The sequence below is a fragment of the Microtus pennsylvanicus genome, chromosome 19 (assembly GCF_037038515.1).
Source record: "Microtus pennsylvanicus isolate mMicPen1 chromosome 19, mMicPen1.hap1, whole genome shotgun sequence".
In the NCBI taxonomy this organism is placed as follows: domain Eukaryota; kingdom Metazoa; phylum Chordata; class Mammalia; order Rodentia; family Cricetidae; genus Microtus; species Microtus pennsylvanicus.
This window is the reverse complement of record NC_134597.1, coordinates 31,857,957-31,878,896: the sequence shown is the minus strand read 5'-3', so window position 1 is coordinate 31,878,896 and position 20,940 is coordinate 31,857,957. Positions and strand designations below refer to the sequence as shown.

The window sequence follows — 20,940 nt, the reverse complement described above, 5'->3', positions numbered from 1 at the left end:
TCTTGAAGTCTGTACACGTACATGTCAACACACAGGAATGGAGCCATGCCTTTGTGTTGTGCTGTGTACACAACTGGAGACTTGGTAGATTGCAAATAAGGACATAACAGAAACACATTTTCTCATAGCTCAGGGGTCCAAATTTCAAAACAAGGTGCCTGTTTCTGGGGTGTTTTTGCTAGCCTCCTCCCCACCTTTGCTTCATCTTTTTTTTTAAAAAAAAAAATATTTATTTATTTATTTATTTATTTATTTGTTATGTATACAGTGTTCTCTCTGCATGTGTGCCTACAGACCAGAAGAGGGCATCAGATCTCATTATGGATGGTTGTGGGCCACCATGTGGTTGCTGGGAATTGAACTCAGGAACTCTGGAAGAATAGTCAGTGCTCTTAACCTCTGAACCATCTATCTCTCCAGCCCTCATCTTATTTCTGAGACATGTGTTTGCTTTGTGTAGCCCTGACTGGCCTAGAATTTGCTGAGTAGACCAGGCTGGCCTTGAAATCACAGAAAATCCACCTGTCTCCTCTCAGTGCTGGAATAAAAGGCGTGTGTCACCACACCTAGCTCCCTTTGCCTTTAAAGACAAGGTTTTCAGGGCTGGAGAGATGGCTCAGCAGTTAAGAGTATGCACTATTTTTGCAGAGGACTCAAATTTGGTTCCCAGCACCTATAGCGAGTGACTCATAACTGCTTGCAATTGCATCCCCAGGAGATTGATGCCTTCCTCTTACCCCGGAGGGAACCTTACTCACTTGTACAAACCAACAGAGACACGCATGTATGCACATAAAATAAGCCTGAAATCTTTAAGGGCGGGGTCATGTAGTCACGACTGCCCTCAAACTTATTATATAACTGAGAATATCCCTGAGCCCCTTATCTTCCTGCCTCTAGCTCCAAAGTGCTAGGATCAAAGTGTGTGCCACCATGCGCTGTGGCTTCTTGCTGGTCCTTTTTTGGTGGAGGACAGAAGATAGGCTCTGTTCATAGCATCCTTAAGGTATATTACCATGTAAACACAGGAAAAGGGAACTAATCTAGGAGTTTCCAGGGATACATTCAAACCGGGGCAACATCAAATGGTATTTTGTAACCCACTTTTTCTACTTAGCAATGTGGCCTAGAATTGTTTTAATGGTGTGCTAGTTTCTTGTGGCTGCTAACAAATTACAGAGACCACTGACTAAAAGCAACAATCTTACAAAGTCAAAGTCTGAAAATAGGCCTAATTGGGCTAAAATTAAGTCCTTGGCAGGATGGTAGGCCTGTCTGGAAGCTGCAGAGGAAGCACCAGCTTCTGGAAACCTTCAGCCCTTGGCTCCTAGCTCTCTTCCTCCATCTCAAGAGCCAGCAGCGTTGGCTGAGATGTCCTTAAGCTGCCACTTTGGACTTCCACTTCTATTCCCCCCGCCCCCACCTTTTTTTTTCAAGATAGGGTTTCTTTATGTAGCCCTGGCTGTCCTGGAACTCACTCTGTAGACCAGGCTGGCTTCCAACTCACAGAGGTCCATCTGCCCCTGCCTCCTGAGTGCTGGAATTAAAGGTGTGTGCCACCACCACCTGGCTCCCCACTTCCACTTTTAAGGACCTCTGTGATTACACCAAGTCCAGCAGACAATCCTGATAGTTCCATATGTTAAGGCTGGCTGATTAGTAACTTGTAGCATGAAAGTGTTTGGGACTCACACACCTTTAATCCCAGCACTAGGGAGGTGGAGACAGGAGCGATATGGCTGGGTGGAGAGAGGAGTGTAAAGGGGAAGAGACAGGAACTCACAGGAGTGTAGAGTCTGAGGTTTGGTGGAGACACAGTGCAGTCTAGGCAATCTAGATAGTCTCTTCAGTCTGAGCATTGGTAGAGGTGAAAGGTCTCTCTAGTGGCTGACGGCTCTGCTTCTCTGATCTTCAGCTTTAACCCCTGTATCTGACTCTGGGGATTGATTAATTAAGACAACTAGAATTCATGCTACAGTAACTCTTTTTTTTTTTTCTGCAACCTTAACTCTGCTTGTGACTCAGCAGCCACATGAAAACTAGAATTGGCTGCTAGCCTATGTGGCCTCTCCCCATGCCAGCTCCTGGCTCCCTGTCTTGGTAACCTGTATTGACCTCTGTGGTCATCCTCCTGTTTCCTTTCTAGTATTCGTGTCCACTGTAATCATCTTTAACTTCAGGAAGGTTATTTCTGTAAAGCTCAGTATCGCTAAGGTTCACTCTTACTGCTGCAAGCGCCTGTAATGTGTGCTGTATAATATTCCACTGGGACATCACAGTTTATTCTCTCATCCAGAGCTACTGGGATTGTGTTCAGGCTGCTCCTGAGAATAGCAGTTCAAAGTAGCATTCTTGTGCATATTGTGATTGCATAGAATGTCTCTTGGACAAGTAGCTAAAAAATGGAATTGCTAGGCTATCCTGTGAAAGCTAGTATGGAAGGGCATGCATGTTGTTTCTTCTTTCTCAGACCAGGCTGGCCTCAAGCTCAGAGATGCACCTGACTCCGCCTCCAGAGTGCGGGGATTAAAGGTGCACCACCATGCCTGGTTCCATGCTGTGTCTTAAAGAACTCAAATGACCTGGAATGATGGATGGCCCAGGCCTGTGATCCCAGTGCTTGGGAGGTGGAGGTAGAAAGATCATATAAGTTCAAGGTCATCCTCCACTTAAGGGTTGCATGAGACCACCGTCTAAAAGAAGAGTCAATAAAAACTAAAAGAACTTGAACAAGCAGCAAATCCTGGTGACTTGTGCCTGTAATTCCAGCACTCAGGAGGCAAACACGTGGATCTGTGAGTCCCGAGCTAGCCAGGGTCACACAGGCCCTGTATATAGAATAGAACAAATAAAATATATCCACAGGCCGGGCGGTGGTGGCGCACGCCTTTAATCCTAGCACTCGGGAGGCAGAGGCAGGCGGATCTCTGTGAGTTCGAGACCAGCCTGGTCTACAGAGCTAGTTCCAGGACAGGCTCCAAAGCTACAGAGAAACCCTGTCTTGAAAAAAAAAATATATCCACAGTCCATGTGCATTGCCCTCTCACCTGAGCTTAGCCTAAACCCCCGGGCAGCCTTTAGGTGTACATAAGACATTCAGATTGTGTGTGTGTGTGTGTGTGTGTGTGTGTTTTCAATACAGGGTTTCTCTGAGTAACAGTCCTGGCTGTCCTGGCATCTGCTTTGTAGATCAGGCTGGCCTCAAACTCACAGAGATCAGCCAGACTCTGCCTCCCAAGTGCTAGGATTAAAGGCTTGCACCACCACCACCTGGCTGACATTAAGATTATATTTAAGAAGTTTCTGTGAGAACTCAAGAACAATGGCAATGGGTTTCTGATCCTACTGCACGCACTGGCTTTATGGGAGCCTAGGCAGTTTGGATGCTCAACTTACTAGACCTGGATGAAGGTGGGGGTTCCTTGGACTTCCCACAGGACAGGGAACCCTGATTGCTTTTCGGGCTGGGGGGGGGACTTAGTTGGGGGAGGGGGAGGGAAATGGGAGGCGGTGGCGGGAAAGAGACAGAAATCTTTAATAAATAAATAAATTAAAAAAATATCATCTAGAAAAAAAAAGAAGTTTCTGGGGCTCACATGTTTACATATGACACATTTAAGACACAGGTAGGGAGTGGAGAGATGGTTCAGCAGTTAAGAGCATTGTCTGTTCTCCCTCAGGATCCGGGTTCAATTCCCAGCACCCACATGGCAGCTCACGCCGTCTGTAACTCCAGTTCCAGGGAATCTGACACCCACACACAGACATACATGTATGCAAAAAATATCATGATGAGAACCAAATAATAGGGCTGGGTAGATGGCGCAGTCAGCAAAGTGCTTGCTATGCAATACATCTGAGTTCAGGTCTCCAGCACCCATGTAAGAACCAAGCATACCAGCATGTGCCCATAACCACAGCAGCCAGGGAGGAGAAGACAGCACATAGGAGTAACCCAGCATCATGCTGGCTAGCCAGCACTGCCAATGAGCAAGTCCAGTTTCAGTGAGAGTCCCAGTTTCAAAAAATAAGGTCAGGAGGCTAGAAGATGGCTCAGTGGTTAAGAGCAAATACTCTTGCAGAAGACTACAGTTTAGTTCCCAGCACTCATGGCAAGCAGCTCACATAAGTCCAGTTCCAAAGGAACTATGTCCTCTTCTGGCCTTTGTGGGCACCTGCATTCATGTGCACAAATCCACATACATACATAAAACGAAAGCTAAATCTTTTAAAAATATAAGGTGGAAAGAGATAAGACACTCAACTTGACCTTTGACCTCGACATATGCAAGCACACCTATATAAACATAAACACACACGAAAAGAACAAAAAATAAAATTTAATTTAAATATAGTACAATGGTATATAATTCTTTTGCAATACAAAAATAATTGTAAAAGGTTTTTTTCCATTTCTAAGTATGCACTACAGATTTTAAATAGTACATTGATGTTATAGACTGTGCGCATTACACATTCCCCATCCTGGGCTGTCATCTGTGAGAGAACACAGCCATGAAGCCTGGAGCCCTGTCGAAACAATCAGAAGCAATTACCCCTCCTAACAGAATTACATGTGCTTCGTTTTAACTAGCCTTCATGTTTCTGTCTCAAGCCTGTAGATTAAAAACTTTAAAAACTAATCTAAAGTTCTGGTGTTGGGGGAATAGACATCCTTCCCTCAAGACTGGAAAATTTCAGACTACTGAGTAATAAACTCGAAAAACCTCACTGGGAAGTACACCAGCGTGAATGAAGAACTAGACCTGAACACGGGTCATGGCAAGATGCCCATAGCCCCAGGGGTTCATCCGCCCTCCCGCTACTCTGCTTCCTTTTGAGTAACCTAAGTTTTACAAGAATGTTTCACAGAACTATACCAAGTTCAGCCGTATCTGACCCACCTAATATTCTTGACAGTGAGAACCAGCTGTAATTGAAAAAGTAGGAACAACAGAACAAGAAAACAAGACACTCTTGTCATAAAACGGCTTTGTTTCCTGAAGTTCTTTTAGACCAGAACTGTGATTTGTGCTCCGCACTGATCAGATCTGGACCTATGTAAAAGATGCACACTGGCCCTCTTCTGAGCAGAGCTGCAGACCACCTTGGGGCTGGCCAGAGGGGAAGGCTGTGTCCAGCCGCTGCTCCCGTTGCTTTGGCTCCCGTTGCTTTGGCTGGTCTCTCTGAACGGGCCCCCTCTTCTTGCTGTGCAGCACCATGCCACCTGCAGCGGGAGGCCAGGGCATGGGGAAGAACCAGTGCTGCTTCCAGAAACTCCTCCCTTCTCCCCACCCACTCTCTGCTCCCTGAGGATGAGTCTGCGTGTTCTAGCATGACACTGCACTTCAGACTTACCGAAGAACATTACAGGGCATAGAAACCAAGGTGATCTGATAGAGGAAAAGATGTGTCTGTTCTCTGAAAGTGGGACATAGACCCAAGAATACTTGGTTGTAGAATGACGAGGGTTCCGTAATGACAGCTCAGAGACATGAGGCTGAGATATAATGGAGATGTTAGCCATTAGGAGTTTTCGTCCAGGGACCCTTGTTTATAACTGTATTAATCTATTATGTGTGCATGTGTGTGCAATATAATTTGCCGGGTGATAATGGTGCACACCTTTAGTCCCAGCACTTTGGAGGCAGAGACAGGTAGATCTCCAAGTTCGAGGCCAGCCTGGTCTACAAAGTGAGTTTCAGGACAACCAGGACTACAGAGAGAAACCCTGTTTCAAATGACCCAAATCAAACAACAACAAAAAAAAATACATATATTTTATAAAAACCTTTGCAGCCCTATGTTCAAACTGCTGTTCGTTCAACTGATATATGAAGAAGTTTGCCCTGGCTTTGTTTCCTAAATACAAGGCAGTAGCAACTTGCTACATTTTTCTTTTCCCTCGCCTTTTAAAAATTTACACCACTCAACTTGCCTCACTGTAATAAGCTATAATCGGAGTTCACTTACTGAGTGATCTCTAAGCCTATTCTCTGCTGCCGACTGCACAGCGTGGTAGAGAGTCTCATGGCCATCCTTAGACTCACACAGCTGGGAAGACTTCTCCCAGGACTCAGAGATGCATTCTTCATGGACGAGCTAATGTACAAGATGATGGAAGATGATCAAATGACAGTAATTCTTTAGTATGAAAGTACTTGTCACTGCAGCTAGGAGAAAATTTCCTGAAATGCTAACAGAAAAAGAAAAACAAAACTATTATCTACTCTTCAAAGCCAGGAATTATATGAGTATTCTGAGTGATTTTGGAAGAAAGGCATGTTAGATTACACGAGTAAAGAACAGGGAGATCTGTGCCTCCTGATGTGAGTCCACACGTACCGCCTCTCATCCTGATGTGAGTCCACACGTACCCCTCTCATCCTGATGTGAGTCCACATGTACCGCCTCTCATCCTGATGTGCTAACAGCAAGGAACAAATGTCAGGCAAACAGGGTCCTGGACCACATATTCAAGTGCAGGAAACAGTTCCAATGTGATGTGAGAGGAAACTGGTCCCTGGCCTGGGGCTCAGCTGTTCAGATAGGCACTCTGTTCTCCTTGGCCCACTTCTTCATGATCCTGATGATATACTCCACTTGGGTGTTTCCCGTGCTTCTCAGTAAGTGTAGCACTTCTCGGAGGGTCTCTCTGGGGAAAGGGTTTAAAAGACACTGTCTCAATAGAGAAGGAAAGCTGACAGTCTCTCACTGTTACACTGTATCCGAGTGAGGCATCCCTGCTCATGGGCCCTACACTGAGCATAAACCAATTACAGAGTTGCTAGTTTTCTAACCCATAGCCAAGGGTGGCTTCTTCAACAGATTTGTTTAGAAAGGGTTCACAAATATTAAAAATATAGATGAGAATAGCAGTAAGGACTGAAAATTGGTGAATACATAGCATTTACACTTTAAAAATATCTCAACTTGCCGGGCAGTGGTGGCTCATGCCTTCAATCCCAGCACTCGGGAGACAGAGGCAGGTGAATCTTTGTGAGTTTGAGGTCAGTCTGGTCTACAAGACCAGTCCCTTTGTGTAGGTCTGTGTGAGTGTATTTGTACATGTATGCAGGTGCCTAAGGAGGACAGAAGAGTTTCCTCCTTGGAGCTGAAGTTATAGGCATTTATGAGCTGCCTGACATATGTGCTGGGATTCGAACTCCAGTCCTCATGACTAAGCAGCAAGTGTTCTTAACCGCGAGCCATCTCGAGCTCCAAATTCATTAAAATTAAGGCTTGGATTTTAGGTGAGGCGATCTGAAGCTTCCCTGCTGTCTCTTCAGAACATTGGCAGCTGATTGTCTGTGGCTCCCCTTGTAGTCTTGTTTTCTATCCCTTTCTCTCTGAGGAACAACCTACCTAAGTGCTTTTATTTGGTATTGTAAATAGACACATGGCAGTAGGTAAATTTTGATAATTTTGTTTTTCGAGACAGGGTTTCTCTGTGGCTTTGGAGCCTGTCCCGGAACTAGCTCTTGTAGACAAGGCTGTCCTCGAACTCACAGAGATCCGCCTGCCTCTGCCTCCCAAGTGCTGGGATTAAAGGCGTGTTCCACCACCACCCAGCAAATTTTGGTAATTTGCTTAAAAAGAGTATTACATTTTTCTGTGTATGCAGTAAGCGATGAATATATTGTGTAGAGTTATTTTTAGAGCGCTGAACTAATAAATGAATTTTAGCGGAGGCTAGCCTTTCTGGACTTGAGACCACAATTCTGCTTCAGAATCCCATGTGCTAGGAATTTATTTTTAAGTTTTTTAACTTTTATTCACATAAAATATAAGCATCTTAGTTTTACATAATCAATACCTCTGCATTTCCTGGAATATGAGAAGGCAGAAGCAAAACCAGAATTATCAACCACGTCTACTCTGTTCCTATTTCTTTGAGGCCTAAATTAGACAACAGAAGGAAAAGCCAATAGGCAGAGAAGAGAGTGGAGATGTGAATGACATTTGTTTATGGAAATAGCTGTTCATCTGGAGTCAGATGTACACCTTGCCCTGGATTTGGAGGCTCTCATATGCTTAGTGTCCCCAGTATATGTGACTTATAATCATTTGATTCCATAAAATAAGACATTTCTGGAAGAAATGATCATACCAAAAATATTGCCATCTCAACGTTTTTCTCCCCACACTTTCCACAGGCACCCTGTCGCAGGCGTGCTTGAACAGGGTGCCTCCATCTATTGGGTACTTACTTGGGTTCTCTCCCAGCTAAAATCATCTGGAAAATGCCCACGCAGGCGCCCCTTTTGCCTTCCCAGTATTCAGGGTTGGGATCCAGCCTCTCTAGGACATCAAAAGCTTTGGCTGAATAGTAGAACTGGCCCATCTGCACAGAACAAAGCATGGTAGTAGCATTGACATTTAGACAAGAGGTGGAACACAATGAAATATACAAAGTAAAGAACAAGAACAGAACAGGATGAAGCAAATGCACACACACACACGCACACACACACGCACATACACACGCACACACGTGCACACACACGCACGCACGCACACGCGCACACGCACGCGCGCACACACACGCACGTGCACACGCACGCGCGCACACACACACACACACACACACACACACCACTTTGAGGTAGCAACTTAGGTGCATTTCAATTCCTGTCCAAAATAAGAGGACCACAGTTTAAGTGTATAGGTCTGTTTAAAGCCACATGCCCTTTCTTTCAGCAATAGAACATTTTGTCTACATACTGTTGAATTACAATGCCATCAAGACAGTTGTTATTTCTTCTCATTCTAGTCTGCTCTTGTGAGAAACCAATAGCTGTTTTTGTTTTGTTTTTAGGTATTTTCAAGTCTTTTCAATACATTACCCTAATCTGATCATATACAACTCAAAAGACTGATCTTTTCCCAAGTACCTTAAATGCTTAGAATTTCTGGGCAGTGCCAAGTCTAAGCACAAAAATCTCTTAATTCAGTTCGACAGACATCTTTCCCAAAGACATGATGCATTCCCTTGGCCTCATGGGACATGCTGAGCACAACTGAGTTGGCTCTTAAGGTTCCTAGTTGCTGGGTGATCCAACTCACTGTTGATGTAGTTACCCCTCCAGCCTCCTCCTCAGCCATTGACCAGGTCCTTAAGTCTATACTGTATTCTCGGCTTTATTTATTTATTTATTTTGGTTTTTCAAGACAGGGTTTCTCTGTAGCTATGGAGCCTGTCCTGGAACTATATTGACTTTTTTGTTAATTGTTTTTTTGTTTGTTTGTTTTGTTTTTTGATACAGGGTTTCTTTGTGTAGCTCTGGTGCTTGCCCTGGAACTAGCTCTTGTAGACCAGGCTAGCTTCAAACTCATAGAGATCTGCCTGCCTCAGCCTCCTGACATTCTAGGCTTTATACGGCAAGGAAAGCACAAACTTTCTCCCCACAGAACAAATAATACCCTTCCCTTGTCCCATCTTTCTTCCTGTGTCGCAAAACAAGTGTTCTTCCTCTTCTCAGGGCTAACCTTTCTGTCTTCACAATATGTTAGATAACACAGGTAGAGCCATGTGCGAAATAGGTACAACTTATTGTGTGTGAACACAAGTGGACCAAGCACCCAGGTCCATGGGATGTGGAGAACAAGACCTTTAGCATATCACCTGACAATAATCCCTGCTTCTTCATTGCTAAGCAGCAATTGCTGTTCCCACTTCCATGCTCAATCCTTAGACTTTCTTTATACTTTTAAAATGATTTTTAAATGTTGTATTGGGGGAATATGTGTGATTTATTTATTTATATGTGTAGACATCAGAGGAAAACTTGTGGTAGCCGGTTCTTTCCTTCCATGTGGGTCCCAGGTATCAAACTGAGATTCGCGATGCTTAGAAGCCAGGAATTTTAAATGCTGAATCATCTCACTGGCCCTCTTTGCATTTTAAATGATATCATCAAATTTTGCCTCTCAGAATTTTATCTATATAAAATACTTTGTCTTGAATTTGACTCAAAATTTTAACATCCATCTATACTATCACATATAGTACTAATTATTTACTTTTGTAAGGTTATTTTATTTGTATGTTTTTATTTCATTGTTTGTTTACCTGCACACATGTCATGCAAACATGGAGGCCAGAGGACAACTTGTGGGAGTTGTTTCTCTCTGCCATGGGGTCCCGGGGATCACACTAGGCTGTCAGGGTAGGCATCAGGTGTCTTACCCACACAATGATCTCATTGGCCAAGTTTTAGCTTTATTTTACATGTAGGGTTGTTTCGTCCACATTCATGTCTGTAGACAGTGTGGATGCCTGGTGCCCCTGGTGCCCATGAATGTCCAAAGGAGGCATCAGATCCTGAGACTGAAGCTGCAGTGGCTGTGAACCACCAAGGCAATCAAATCTGGGTCCTCCGGAAGAGCAGCAAGTGCTCTTAACTGCTGAGCCCTCTCTCCAGCCATTAACACCCCAGTTTTATTGTGAAATAGTTACAGATCTATAGGAAGGTGCACAGACAGGATGGTGTCTCCTGTGCCTCTCACAATTCCTCCCAGTGCCTATCGCTTCTACAGCTATAGTGAAAAGATCTGAACCAGGAAGCTTCCGTAGGCACCGCTGAGGTGACAGTCCTGAGTGGAACACCAAGGTCCTCCACTTCCAAGATCCAGATTCCTCCCTCACCAGAGATTTCCCTTGTTTCCAGCCCACAGTGACTTCAGGCCCTTCCCTGTTTACTGAGCGTCCCTAACACCCAGCCCACCAATCTTTTCTTGATAATATTGTCATTGATAATGTTATAGTTTCAAGAATGTTTTTATATATGTTATAAAACACAAAAGTTTTCTTTACTCAGCATAATGTATATGATATTCCTTATTAATCTGGGGACCAATTTGTTTTTACTATGATCACTATACAAAAGTGGGGATCCTCCCGAATTTGGTTTGGATGTTGAGATCGATGATGCCCTCCCCATAAAGAGTATGAAAAATGTTTCTTATCCATAGAACTGAGATCAATAAATTAATTTCTTTATTGTGGCACTGTGGGTTGAACTTAGGGTCTGAAGCATGGTGTAGGTAAATGCTCTACTACTCACCTATGTTCCCAGCTTCACAACTCCAGAGGGAGGGAGAGACACAGGCTGAGAAGGCAGGAAAAGGTGTGTGTGTGTGATTGCCCGTGTGCCACAATGTGTGCATGTGTGTGTGAGTGCCCGTGTGCCAGTGTGTGCGTGTGTGTCTCTGTGTAAGTGCTCATGTGCCACAGTGTGTATGTGTGCCCGAGTGTGTATGCTTGCCCGTGTGCCACAGTGTGTGCGTGTGTGCATGCCCGTGTGTGTACCACAGTGTGTGCGTATGTGTCTGTGTCTGTGAGTGCCTGTGTGCCACAGTGTGTGCATGAAGGTCAGAGAAGAACTCTCAGGAACTGGTCTCTCCTTCCACCATGTGGGTTTCAGGGACTTTACTCAATCATCAGGCATCTTAGTGGCAGGTGCCTTTAATCAATACGTCATCTTGCCAGCCCATAATCTCACTGATTCTGAGGGCTCCATTTTTCTCTTTCTCTAAAACAGGATCTTTTTAGGTAAACCTGGTTGGTCTTGAAACTATGCTGCCTCCAAATTTGTAGTGATCCTCCTGCCTCTGCTTTCCAAGTGCTGAGATCAGAGGTATGTGCCACCACACCTAGCTAACAGAATGTAAATGCTGATGGTGAGTCCTGATCTGTTTCTGGATGACATGTTTCTCAAGTTCAGAACCAAAATTCTGTCCATCAGCTAAATATTTCTACCTAGATAGCAGCTGAGCTTTCATGGCCTTAGAAATCAGAGGCCTCCTTCTAAACATCGTTCATACGCACATGAGACTCTGGAATACTCGCCCATCCCTGAGTTCATGTAATTCATAAAAAGGGTGGCAATCTCTCACCAATAGCTAGTCAGTCTCTAGGACTAACGTTTAGCTGAGGAATCGTGACACTGATCTTGTTTCCCTTCCCATCACACAAGCTCACCTTGTAACAGTCATTGGCAATGAGCTGTAAGAGGCTGAAGGACTCGCCGGAGGTTTCCATCTTGAGATAAAGTTCCCAAGCTAGTCTCGGTTTTTTGTTCATGATATCTACAAAAGGAAACAAGTATATTATTTATATTTATGACAATGTCTCAAGATATTACCTAAGCTATTGCTCAATTCGAGCCTCCAGCCTCAACCTTGAGCCTCTCAAGTGATGAGGTTATAAAAGTGTGCCACCTTTTTTTTTAAACTTAATTTGTGTGTGTGTACCCTTGGAAGGCAGAAAAGGGCACTGGATGCCCTGAAGCTGGAGTAACAGAAGGTTGCCAGCTGATTGGGTGCTGTAACCTAGCTCGGAAGCCAGTATAGCAAATTATATATATATATGTATGTGTGTGTGCATTAAGTGTGTGTGTGTGTGGGTGTGTGTAACAGTCTCTGTTTTAGTCCTTTAGAGAATGATTAATACCATGATTAGAAAATTCATATAGCAATAAATATAAAGTATTAATGGAAGATGAAAAAATGAGATATATGAAATGATTAAAAGATTAAATATATGATTCATGGGCATAGAAGAGAGAGACTTGAAGACAAAGGCACAGACATATATTCAATAAGATCCCAGTAGGAAAATGTGAAGGTCTAGGGAAAGAGATACCCATCTAGACACAAGAGGCCTTTAGAATGCCAAGAAGATAGGACCAGAAAAGAACTTCCCATGCAATCGTTAAAACACTAAACATATAGGGCCCAAAAGAACATTAGAAGCTTCAAGGGACAAGCATAAAGCAATATATAAAAAGACAACTCCATCAAACAAGAGTAAGTTTTGCAACAGAAACTCTAAAAGTTTATGGAATGACATATATCAAATTCTCAGACTATTATCTTTTATTATTATTATTATTATTTTATTTTATTTTATTTGGTTTTTTGAGACAGGGTTTCTCTGTGGCTTTGGAGCCTGTCCTGGAACTAGCTCTTGTAGACCAGGCTGGTCTCGAACTCACAGAGATCCACCTGCCTCTGCCTCCCGAGTGCTGGGATTAAAGGCGTGCACCACCATCGCCCGGCTTATTGTCTTTATTATTATCACCAACCCAGGTTAGTATATTCAGCAAAGCCATGCTTCATAACTGAAGAAAGAAAAACTTGTCATGATAAATACAAACTAAAAAAAATTGTGGGAGGAACATACACACTGAAAGGAGACAAACATATCCATGGAGGCATAGGAAAAATTAACCACAGAAGAATGGTAAATAAGCAAGAGAGAAAACCTACAGCAAACATTAAATGGGGGAAACTCAGACTTTCCACTAAAACCCAGAATGATACAAAGGTGTCTATTTTCTCCACCCCTTAAAATATTTTAAAATTTTAAAACTTTTCTCTACTCTTATTCTTTGAAGTCTTAACTAGAGCAATATGACAAATAAAACAACAGAAATAAGAAAGAAGTCAAATTATTCCTACTTACAGGTATGATCTTACACACTGGAAACTCTGAAAATTCTACCAGAAGACTTTAAAATCTGATTAACCCTTTCTACCAGTATATAAAAATCAACCAGAAAAAAAAAACAGTAGTTTTTTTTATATACCAATAACACATTCCCAAGAAAGAAATCAGAGAAACAATACCATTTATAATAGCTTTAAAGACACATAATAGCAACTGGGAATAAACCTAACCAAGGAAGTAAGAAACCTACACAATGGAATTTTAAGCACTAAAGAAAAAAAAGACACTAGAAAAATGAAAGAGCCCCAGTGGTATTGAGTCAGCAAAATAAAAATGGCTATATTACCAAAAGCAATATGCAGTTTCGATGCAATTGCCACAAAAATTCCAATGTTGTTCTTCACAGTAACAAAAAAGGGGAAAAAATACTAAAATTCACATGGACATAAAAAAAAGGTACAGAGGCCGGGCAGTGGTGGTGCACGCCTTTAACCCCAGCACTCTGGAGGCAGAGGCAGGCGGATCTCTGGGAGTTCAGGTTCAGCCTGGTCTACAAGAGCTAGTTCTGGGACGGGCACCAAAGCTACAGAGAAACCCTGTCTCGAAAAGCCAAAAAAATAAAAAATAATAAAAAAAAGGTACAGGCACAAAAGCAAACATATAACTCAACTGAACAGAATAAAGGACTCACAATTAAATCTACACAGTTATGGCCTAACAAGAGTTTCAAGACATAAATTGGGGAAAATATATTGATAATACATATTCAACAAATGGTGCTGGGGAGTGGACATCCACATGCAGAGGAATGAAATTAGATCCCTATCTCTCATTCTACTTAAACCTGTGGATCAGAGATCTTGACCTACAGTAAGCTGAAACGCTAAAACTGTTAGAGAAAATACTCCCAGATAGAGGCATAAGCAGGTCTTTCTCAAAAGCACACGAAGGACTTAACAAATGGGACGTCACGAATTGAGAAGCTCCTGTGTGGCCAAAGAATCACCTGAGTGATGCCGCAGCCTACAGACAGGGCAAAAATACCATTAGCAATGTAGCTGATGTAAAGAGCTCAAAAACTCAAAATACCCCATTTAAATAACCCAACCAACAAATGGGCTAAAAAAAATTAACAGTTCTGAAAATATAAAGTAAAATGGACAGTAAGCATATGAAAAATGTCCACCAACCTTAGCAATCAGAGAAATGAAAATTAAAACCATATGAGATTCCATTTCATCCTGTCAGAATGGCCATCAAACAAAACAAGTAAGGAGAGTGTGGAGAGAAGGGACGATACCCGCTGGTGGGACTATAAATTAGTCCAACAGGTTCAAAAGTTTGTTATCAAAGGTCCTCAAAATCTCACAATGGGGGGTTGGGTTAGAGCAGTACAGCACCGGCCTGTCCCACACAAGGACCAAGACTGATCCCTGGCACCACAAAACAACAAAGCAAAACTGTCTCGAATAAAACTACACTAGCATTCCAGGTCTTTCTATCACAGGCACCTGTACAGCTATGTTTCTTTCTGCACTATTCATAATAGCCATGCTGGGGAAATAGCCTAGGTGCCCACCAGCAGATGAACAGATAAAGTATACACACACAATACAAAGAACAATAAAATTATGTCATGTTTTAGGAAACATACAATTTAAGAACATCATATTAACATATGAAAACTCAGGCAAATAAATGTTTTCTCTCGTTTGTAAATCCTAGATTTTATACAGATTCACAAGACCATTTCTCCATAGGACATGAAAGCAGAGGAGATGGGGAGTGGAGGAAACTATGGGAGGGTATGTGGGGTGGATATGGTCAGAGTGTGTGATATACTTGAAGTTGTTTGATGAAACCTGGCACTACGTATAGTGAATATATGCAAAAAAAAATCTAAGAAAAAGTGATCTGAGAGACTTCTTACAGGTGAGCAATGAACAGAAATTACATTTTGACATGTTGCCACTTTTCAGGCTTGACAAATGAAAAGGTAAAACCAGCGTGACAGCACCATTTCTCTAATGGCACCGAGCACAAAGCCTGCAAGCTTGAACAGAGCTGAAAGAACCTGACATTTGCTGCACTGGCGGCGGTAGTCAGTGTGGAATGGTGGAGCTAATCACATCACATTCACATGGCAGCTCGCACCACACAGCCCTTCATTCCAGTGTCTCCTCACTCTACACAACACAAAAGTGGAGAAAATGCTTGACGTGATTTTCCAGATTACTTAATGGAAAAAAAAAAAAAGAGGATCCTTGTTGTGATGTTGAGAAAGATAACTTACAGCAGCGAGCTAACCAACTGAGGTAAATGTAATCATTTTTCAACTTTTCGCTTTGGATCAAAAGGAAGACCTATGAGAGAAAAGAAAGGGAGTAAACGTGAGGCCGGGTAAACAATAAAAATTGACACAATCAACTAGACCAGGCCTTATTGTTTGCTAGCAAAACTGAAGTTAAAGAAAAACACAATTATTATAAAACTTATATGTTGACCAACACTGTATTTTTAAGACTTATTATTTATATGTATGCATGTGAGCCCACTTGAATTTATGCACACCATAAACATGCAAGAACCCACAGAAGAAGAAGGTGTCAGATCCCCTGGAATTTGGATTACAGGCAGTTGTAAGCCACCATATAGGTGCTGGGAACTAAACCCTGGTCTCCTACAAAGGCAGTAAGTGCTCTTAATGGTTGAGCCATCTCTCTAGCCTGATATTGTACTTTTTATTTTTTTTAATTTTTTTTAAAAAAACACATTTACTCATGTACCAAATATTAAATGACAATCTTTTGATTACAATGTAGAGATTTCCAAAAGAGATTATGACATACAAATTTCTAGAAACACATTTCCAGTCTCTTCGTACCCCATTCTTTTCTTCATAGTCTTCCCAAATAGTTTTAAGTGTGACCGTGGCGGAGAACCTTCATGACCACAGACTTAGGCTCTTACTTGACTCAGCAAATAAAGTCTCACAGACTGAGGGTCCAGGACCTCTAATTCCTAGTGTTTAGACAAATTTAAACCCTGACCCATATTCCTCCATTGCCCACACCCCAGCTAGGGGGAGGGGGGTTGTAGCTGGGATATTGTACTTTTTAATGTAAACCATAATGAAACAAATTATTTATTTACTCTGTGTATGTGTGTTTGTGTGTGTGCTTGCACACATAGGAGTATATGGTGCATGTTTAACACGATGGGCACATGGAGGTCAGAGAACAACTTTCAAAAGCTTGTTCTTATCTCCCACGCTGCTGAAGCAGGGCCTTTCATTTTGCTGTTGCAAGTGCTGCACCCCAGGCTGGCTGCAAGCTTCCAGGTAGTTCTCCTGCTTCTGCCTCCCCTCTATAAGAATGCTGCCATAGCCAGCTTTCTTATGTGGGTTCCAGGGATGAACTTGGGTCAGCAGGCTTGCATAGCTACTTTTTTGGCCCACTGAGCCATCTCTCTGAAGTGTTTTGGTTTTTTGAGGTAGGGTCTTGCTATGTAGTTCAGGATCCTATGCTACTAAGTGCTGGGTTTATAGGAATGGGGTATCAATCCCTAGCTAAATCAACTTATAATAGTCCTTTACCCTTGGCCATTTTATTTTAGTGAGAAGAAGCTAAGGATTCTTTCAGATATGATCATTCAAAAGCTTTTAAAAGCAGGCACCCAAATAAGTGTCATCTTTTGATTTTGTTTTTTGTTTTTCTGGACAGGGTTTCTCTCTCTCTCTCTCTCTCTCTCTCTCTCTCTCTCTTTCTCTCTCCCTCCCTCTCTCTCTCCTTTCTTTTTCTTTCTTCCTTTTTCCTTCCTTTCTTTCCTTTTTCTTTTCTTTTCTTGAGATAGGGTTTCTCTGTGTAGCTTTGGAGCTTTTCCTTCCTTTCTTTCCTTTTTCTTTTCTTTTCTTGAGATAGGGTTTCTCTGTGTAGCTTTGGAGCTTTTCCTTCCTTTCTTTCCTTTTTCTTTTCTTTTCTTGAGATAGGGTTTCTCTGTGTAGCTTTTGAGCTTGTCCTGGAACTCGCTCTGTAGACTAGGCTGGCCTTGCACTCACAGAGGAGCCTAAAGTGTGCACACCTGGACCATCTTAAAAAGAACAAAAACAGGTACTCACCTCTTCGCCCTCACTGGTGTTGCCTGTCGCAGCTTTGGCTTGGGCATAATTAAAGTTAAAGATGTCATCATTGTAGAAATAACTCTACAAAATGTGCCAAGAACAGGACATACTGAGTATCAATATGGAAAATACAAAATCATTGGCTATACTGACTAGTAAAATAATGACTAATAATGAATAATCATCAGCTATTCTAACTAAAAAAATAATCTTCTTAAAGTTTATTATTGCTGGGCATGGTGCCACACATCTTTAATCCCAACACTTAGGAGGCAGAGGCAGACAGCTCTCTGTGAGTTTGAAGCCAGCCTGGGCTATCTGATGAATTCCAAGCCAGCCAGAGTGACATAGTGCAACTCTGTCTCAAAAGAAAAAACAATGTGTATGTGTTGGTGGTAGTGGGGTAATGTGTGTGTCATGGTACACGTGGAGGTCAAAGGACAATTCTGAGGTGTCAGCTCTGGCTCTTTCCTTCTATCTTTACATGAGGTCTGGGAACTGAACTTAGGTCACCAAACTTTCAAAGCAACTTTGTTGCCCAAAAGAAAAAATCTTACAGAATGAAGCAAGGTGTGGTGGCACACACCTCTAATCCTCGAAGCTGGGAGGCAAAAGCAGATGGATCTCTGGGTTAAAAGCCAGCCAGATCTACAGAGCAAATTCCAGGACATCCAGGACTACACAGAGAAACTGTCTCAAAAACAATCACCCAAATAAAAAGCAAACCAACCAACCAACCAACCAAACAAACAAACAAAAAGGATTATATTAATTCCTTGATGTTATCAATACCATAAGAGAAAGGGGCTAGCAACAAAAGTATAACTTTACTGGGGGGAGCTGTGATTGTCCTTGAACTCCTTTTTTGTTGTTGTTTTGAGACAGGGTCTCATTGTGTAACCTTGGCTATCCTGGAACTCAGTAGACTTGGCTGGCCAATAACAGAGATCGGCCTACCTCTGTCTCCTGAGTGCTGGGATTAAAGACTTGCACCACCATGCCCAGTTTGGCCTTGAACTCTTAATTCTCCTGCCTCGGTCTACATTCCCATCTAACACAGCATGTAAAGTGCTTCATACATAAAGGCACATACACAGATAATTCATACTGACCTTAAAGGAGTTGAGGTAAATCAAGACATCATCAAACTGCTTAAGCAGGAAGAAACAGGAAGCCATGCACTGCCTCCCTGGTATTGTATCTAAAATCAGGTTAGGGGAAGGGAGAAGAAACCATAGACATTCATGAAACTACAAGTTGTCTTTAGTTAAAATTTAAGTTGTTGTAGAATTTAGAAATAGGAGCCAGGCAGCGGTGGTGCACTCCTTTAATTCCAGCACTCAGGAGGCAGAGGCAGGTGGATCTCTTTGAATTTGAGGCCATTCTGGTCTACAGAGCAAGTTCCAGGACAGGCTACAATGCTACACAGAGAAACCCTGTCTTGAAAAAACAAAAGTTAAAAAAATTTAGGTAGGTTAACTCCCTGTTTCCTGAGAAACCGCCACACTGATTTCCAAAGTGGTTGCACAAGTTTGCATTTCCACCAACAATGGATGAGTGTTCCCCTTACTCCACATCCTCTCCAGCATAGGCTATCATTGATGTTTTTGATTTTAGCTATTCTGACAGGTGTAAGATGGTATCTCAGAGTTGTTTTGATTTGCATTTCCCTGATCGCTAAGGAGGTTGAACATGACCTTAAGTGTCTTTTGGCCATTTGAACTTCTGTTGAGAATTCTCTGTTCAGTTCAGTACCCCATTTTTTAATTGGGTTAATTAGAGCTTTGATGTCTAGTTTCTTGAGTTCTTTATATATTTTGGAGATCAGACCTTTGTCTGATGCGTGGTTGGTGAAGATCATCTCCCAATTAGTAGGTTGTCTTTTTGTCTTAATGACAGTGTTCTTTGCTTTACAGAAGCTTCTCAGTTTCAGGAGGTCCCATTTATTCATTGTTGCTCTTATTGTCTGCGCTACTGGGGTTCTACGTAGGAAGCAAGTGAATTTCTGTGAGTTCAAGGCCAGCCTGGTCTATACAGAGAGTTCTAGGACAGCCAGGTATACAGAATGAAACCCTGTCTAAAATAAAGAATGAATCCCAGAACCTCTTTCTAAGTCCTGATTTTGAAATTGAAGATTCTGCTGAACCCAGGCTCCTGGAGCCCACAAGAAGCACATCCCCCGCAAGCATATTGGTTTTGGTATTCCCTAAACTGCCTTTATGAGGATTTGGTTTATGCAACTGGTATTTACCTCAACTCCACAGTGATCTGTCCGACACAACCCAGCACCTTCGAACTCAAGCAGAGGAATAACGTGCCGTGGAGCTACCTGGTTCTGATCTGGTCCAGCATGCAGGTATGACACCCCCAGACATACCATGGCATTTCAAAGGCTCCAGGCTGCTCAAGGTTTGTTATGGGCTGCTATGTTCCGTAATCTATATCTGCACATGTACAAGGTCTGCCTGTCCCACCAGAATGCAAGCCCCACAAAGGCAGGGCTCCTTGTTTTATTTGCTACTACATCCTCAATGCTTCAGTCAGTTTTTGTTGTACAAATCAAAAAGAGAAATAAGGAGAAGAAATACTAGTCAATAAATGGTGTTGGAGAATCATTTGTGACTCTCCAGGGGCAATTTTTTTTTTTAAGTTAACAATTGGTTCAGCAAGCACATTTTTTTTTGCTCTGTAGATCAGGCTGGCCTGGAACTCAGAGACCCATCGCCTCTACCTCCAGAGTGCTGGGACTAAAGACACCATTCTAAGCAGATTTAAACTTTTTAACAGGAAGTGAGGGAATGGACTCAGTGTAATAACATATATCTGTAATACCAGTACTTAAAAATCTATTTATTTATTTGCTCTCTCTCAGATTTATTATTTATTATGTATGCATGTATGTCTGCACACAGATCTCATTACAGATGGTTGTGAGCCACCATGTGGTTGCTGGGAATTGAACTCGGGACCTTGGGAAGAGAGCAGTCTTAACAACTGAGCCATCTCTCCAGCCTCCCCCTCTCTAAAATCTTTAAGATTTTATTTTTATTTATGTGTATGTATACATATTCAGGCATGTGTTTGCAGATGCCCACAGAAGCCCAGGAAAGGTATCAAATTCCCTGGAGTTAGAGTTTTAGACAGTTAACTGTGAGCAGCCCAACATGAGTGCTGGGAACCAGACTCCAGCCCTCTGCAAGAGTAATACATGCTCTTAACCACTGAGCCATCACATTCTCTCTCTCTCTCTCTCTCTCTCTCTCTCTCTCTCTCTCTCTCTCTCTCTCTAAAGGACTCTTATTATATTTTAACATTCTGAATTGTGTGGCCATGAACCTGCCATGGTGAGCATGCAGAGGTCAGAGGA

General features: G+C 42.4%; 1 protein-coding gene across 1 annotated transcript in view; it reads right to left on the bottom strand.

The window, feature by feature from the left end:
• Positions 1-3,512: 3,512 nt before the first annotated feature.
• The window catches only part of Ift56 (intraflagellar transport 56), a 55,151-nt gene continuing 37,723 nt past the window's right edge, over positions 3,513-20,940 (bottom strand). Inside the window, exons 13-18 of the mRNA XM_075953533.1 lie at positions 18,686-18,774; positions 17,571-17,654; positions 15,747-15,816; positions 11,984-12,090; positions 8,211-8,344; positions 3,513-6,655 (exon numbers count right to left, since the gene is read on the bottom strand). Coding sequence (XP_075809648.1) covers positions 6,544-6,655; positions 8,211-8,344; positions 11,984-12,090; positions 15,747-15,816; positions 17,571-17,654; positions 18,686-18,774 — 596 coding nt within the window. The 3' untranslated portion in view covers positions 3,513-6,543. The remainder of the gene's footprint in view (positions 6,656-8,210; positions 8,345-11,983; positions 12,091-15,746; positions 15,817-17,570; positions 17,655-18,685; positions 18,775-20,940) is intronic.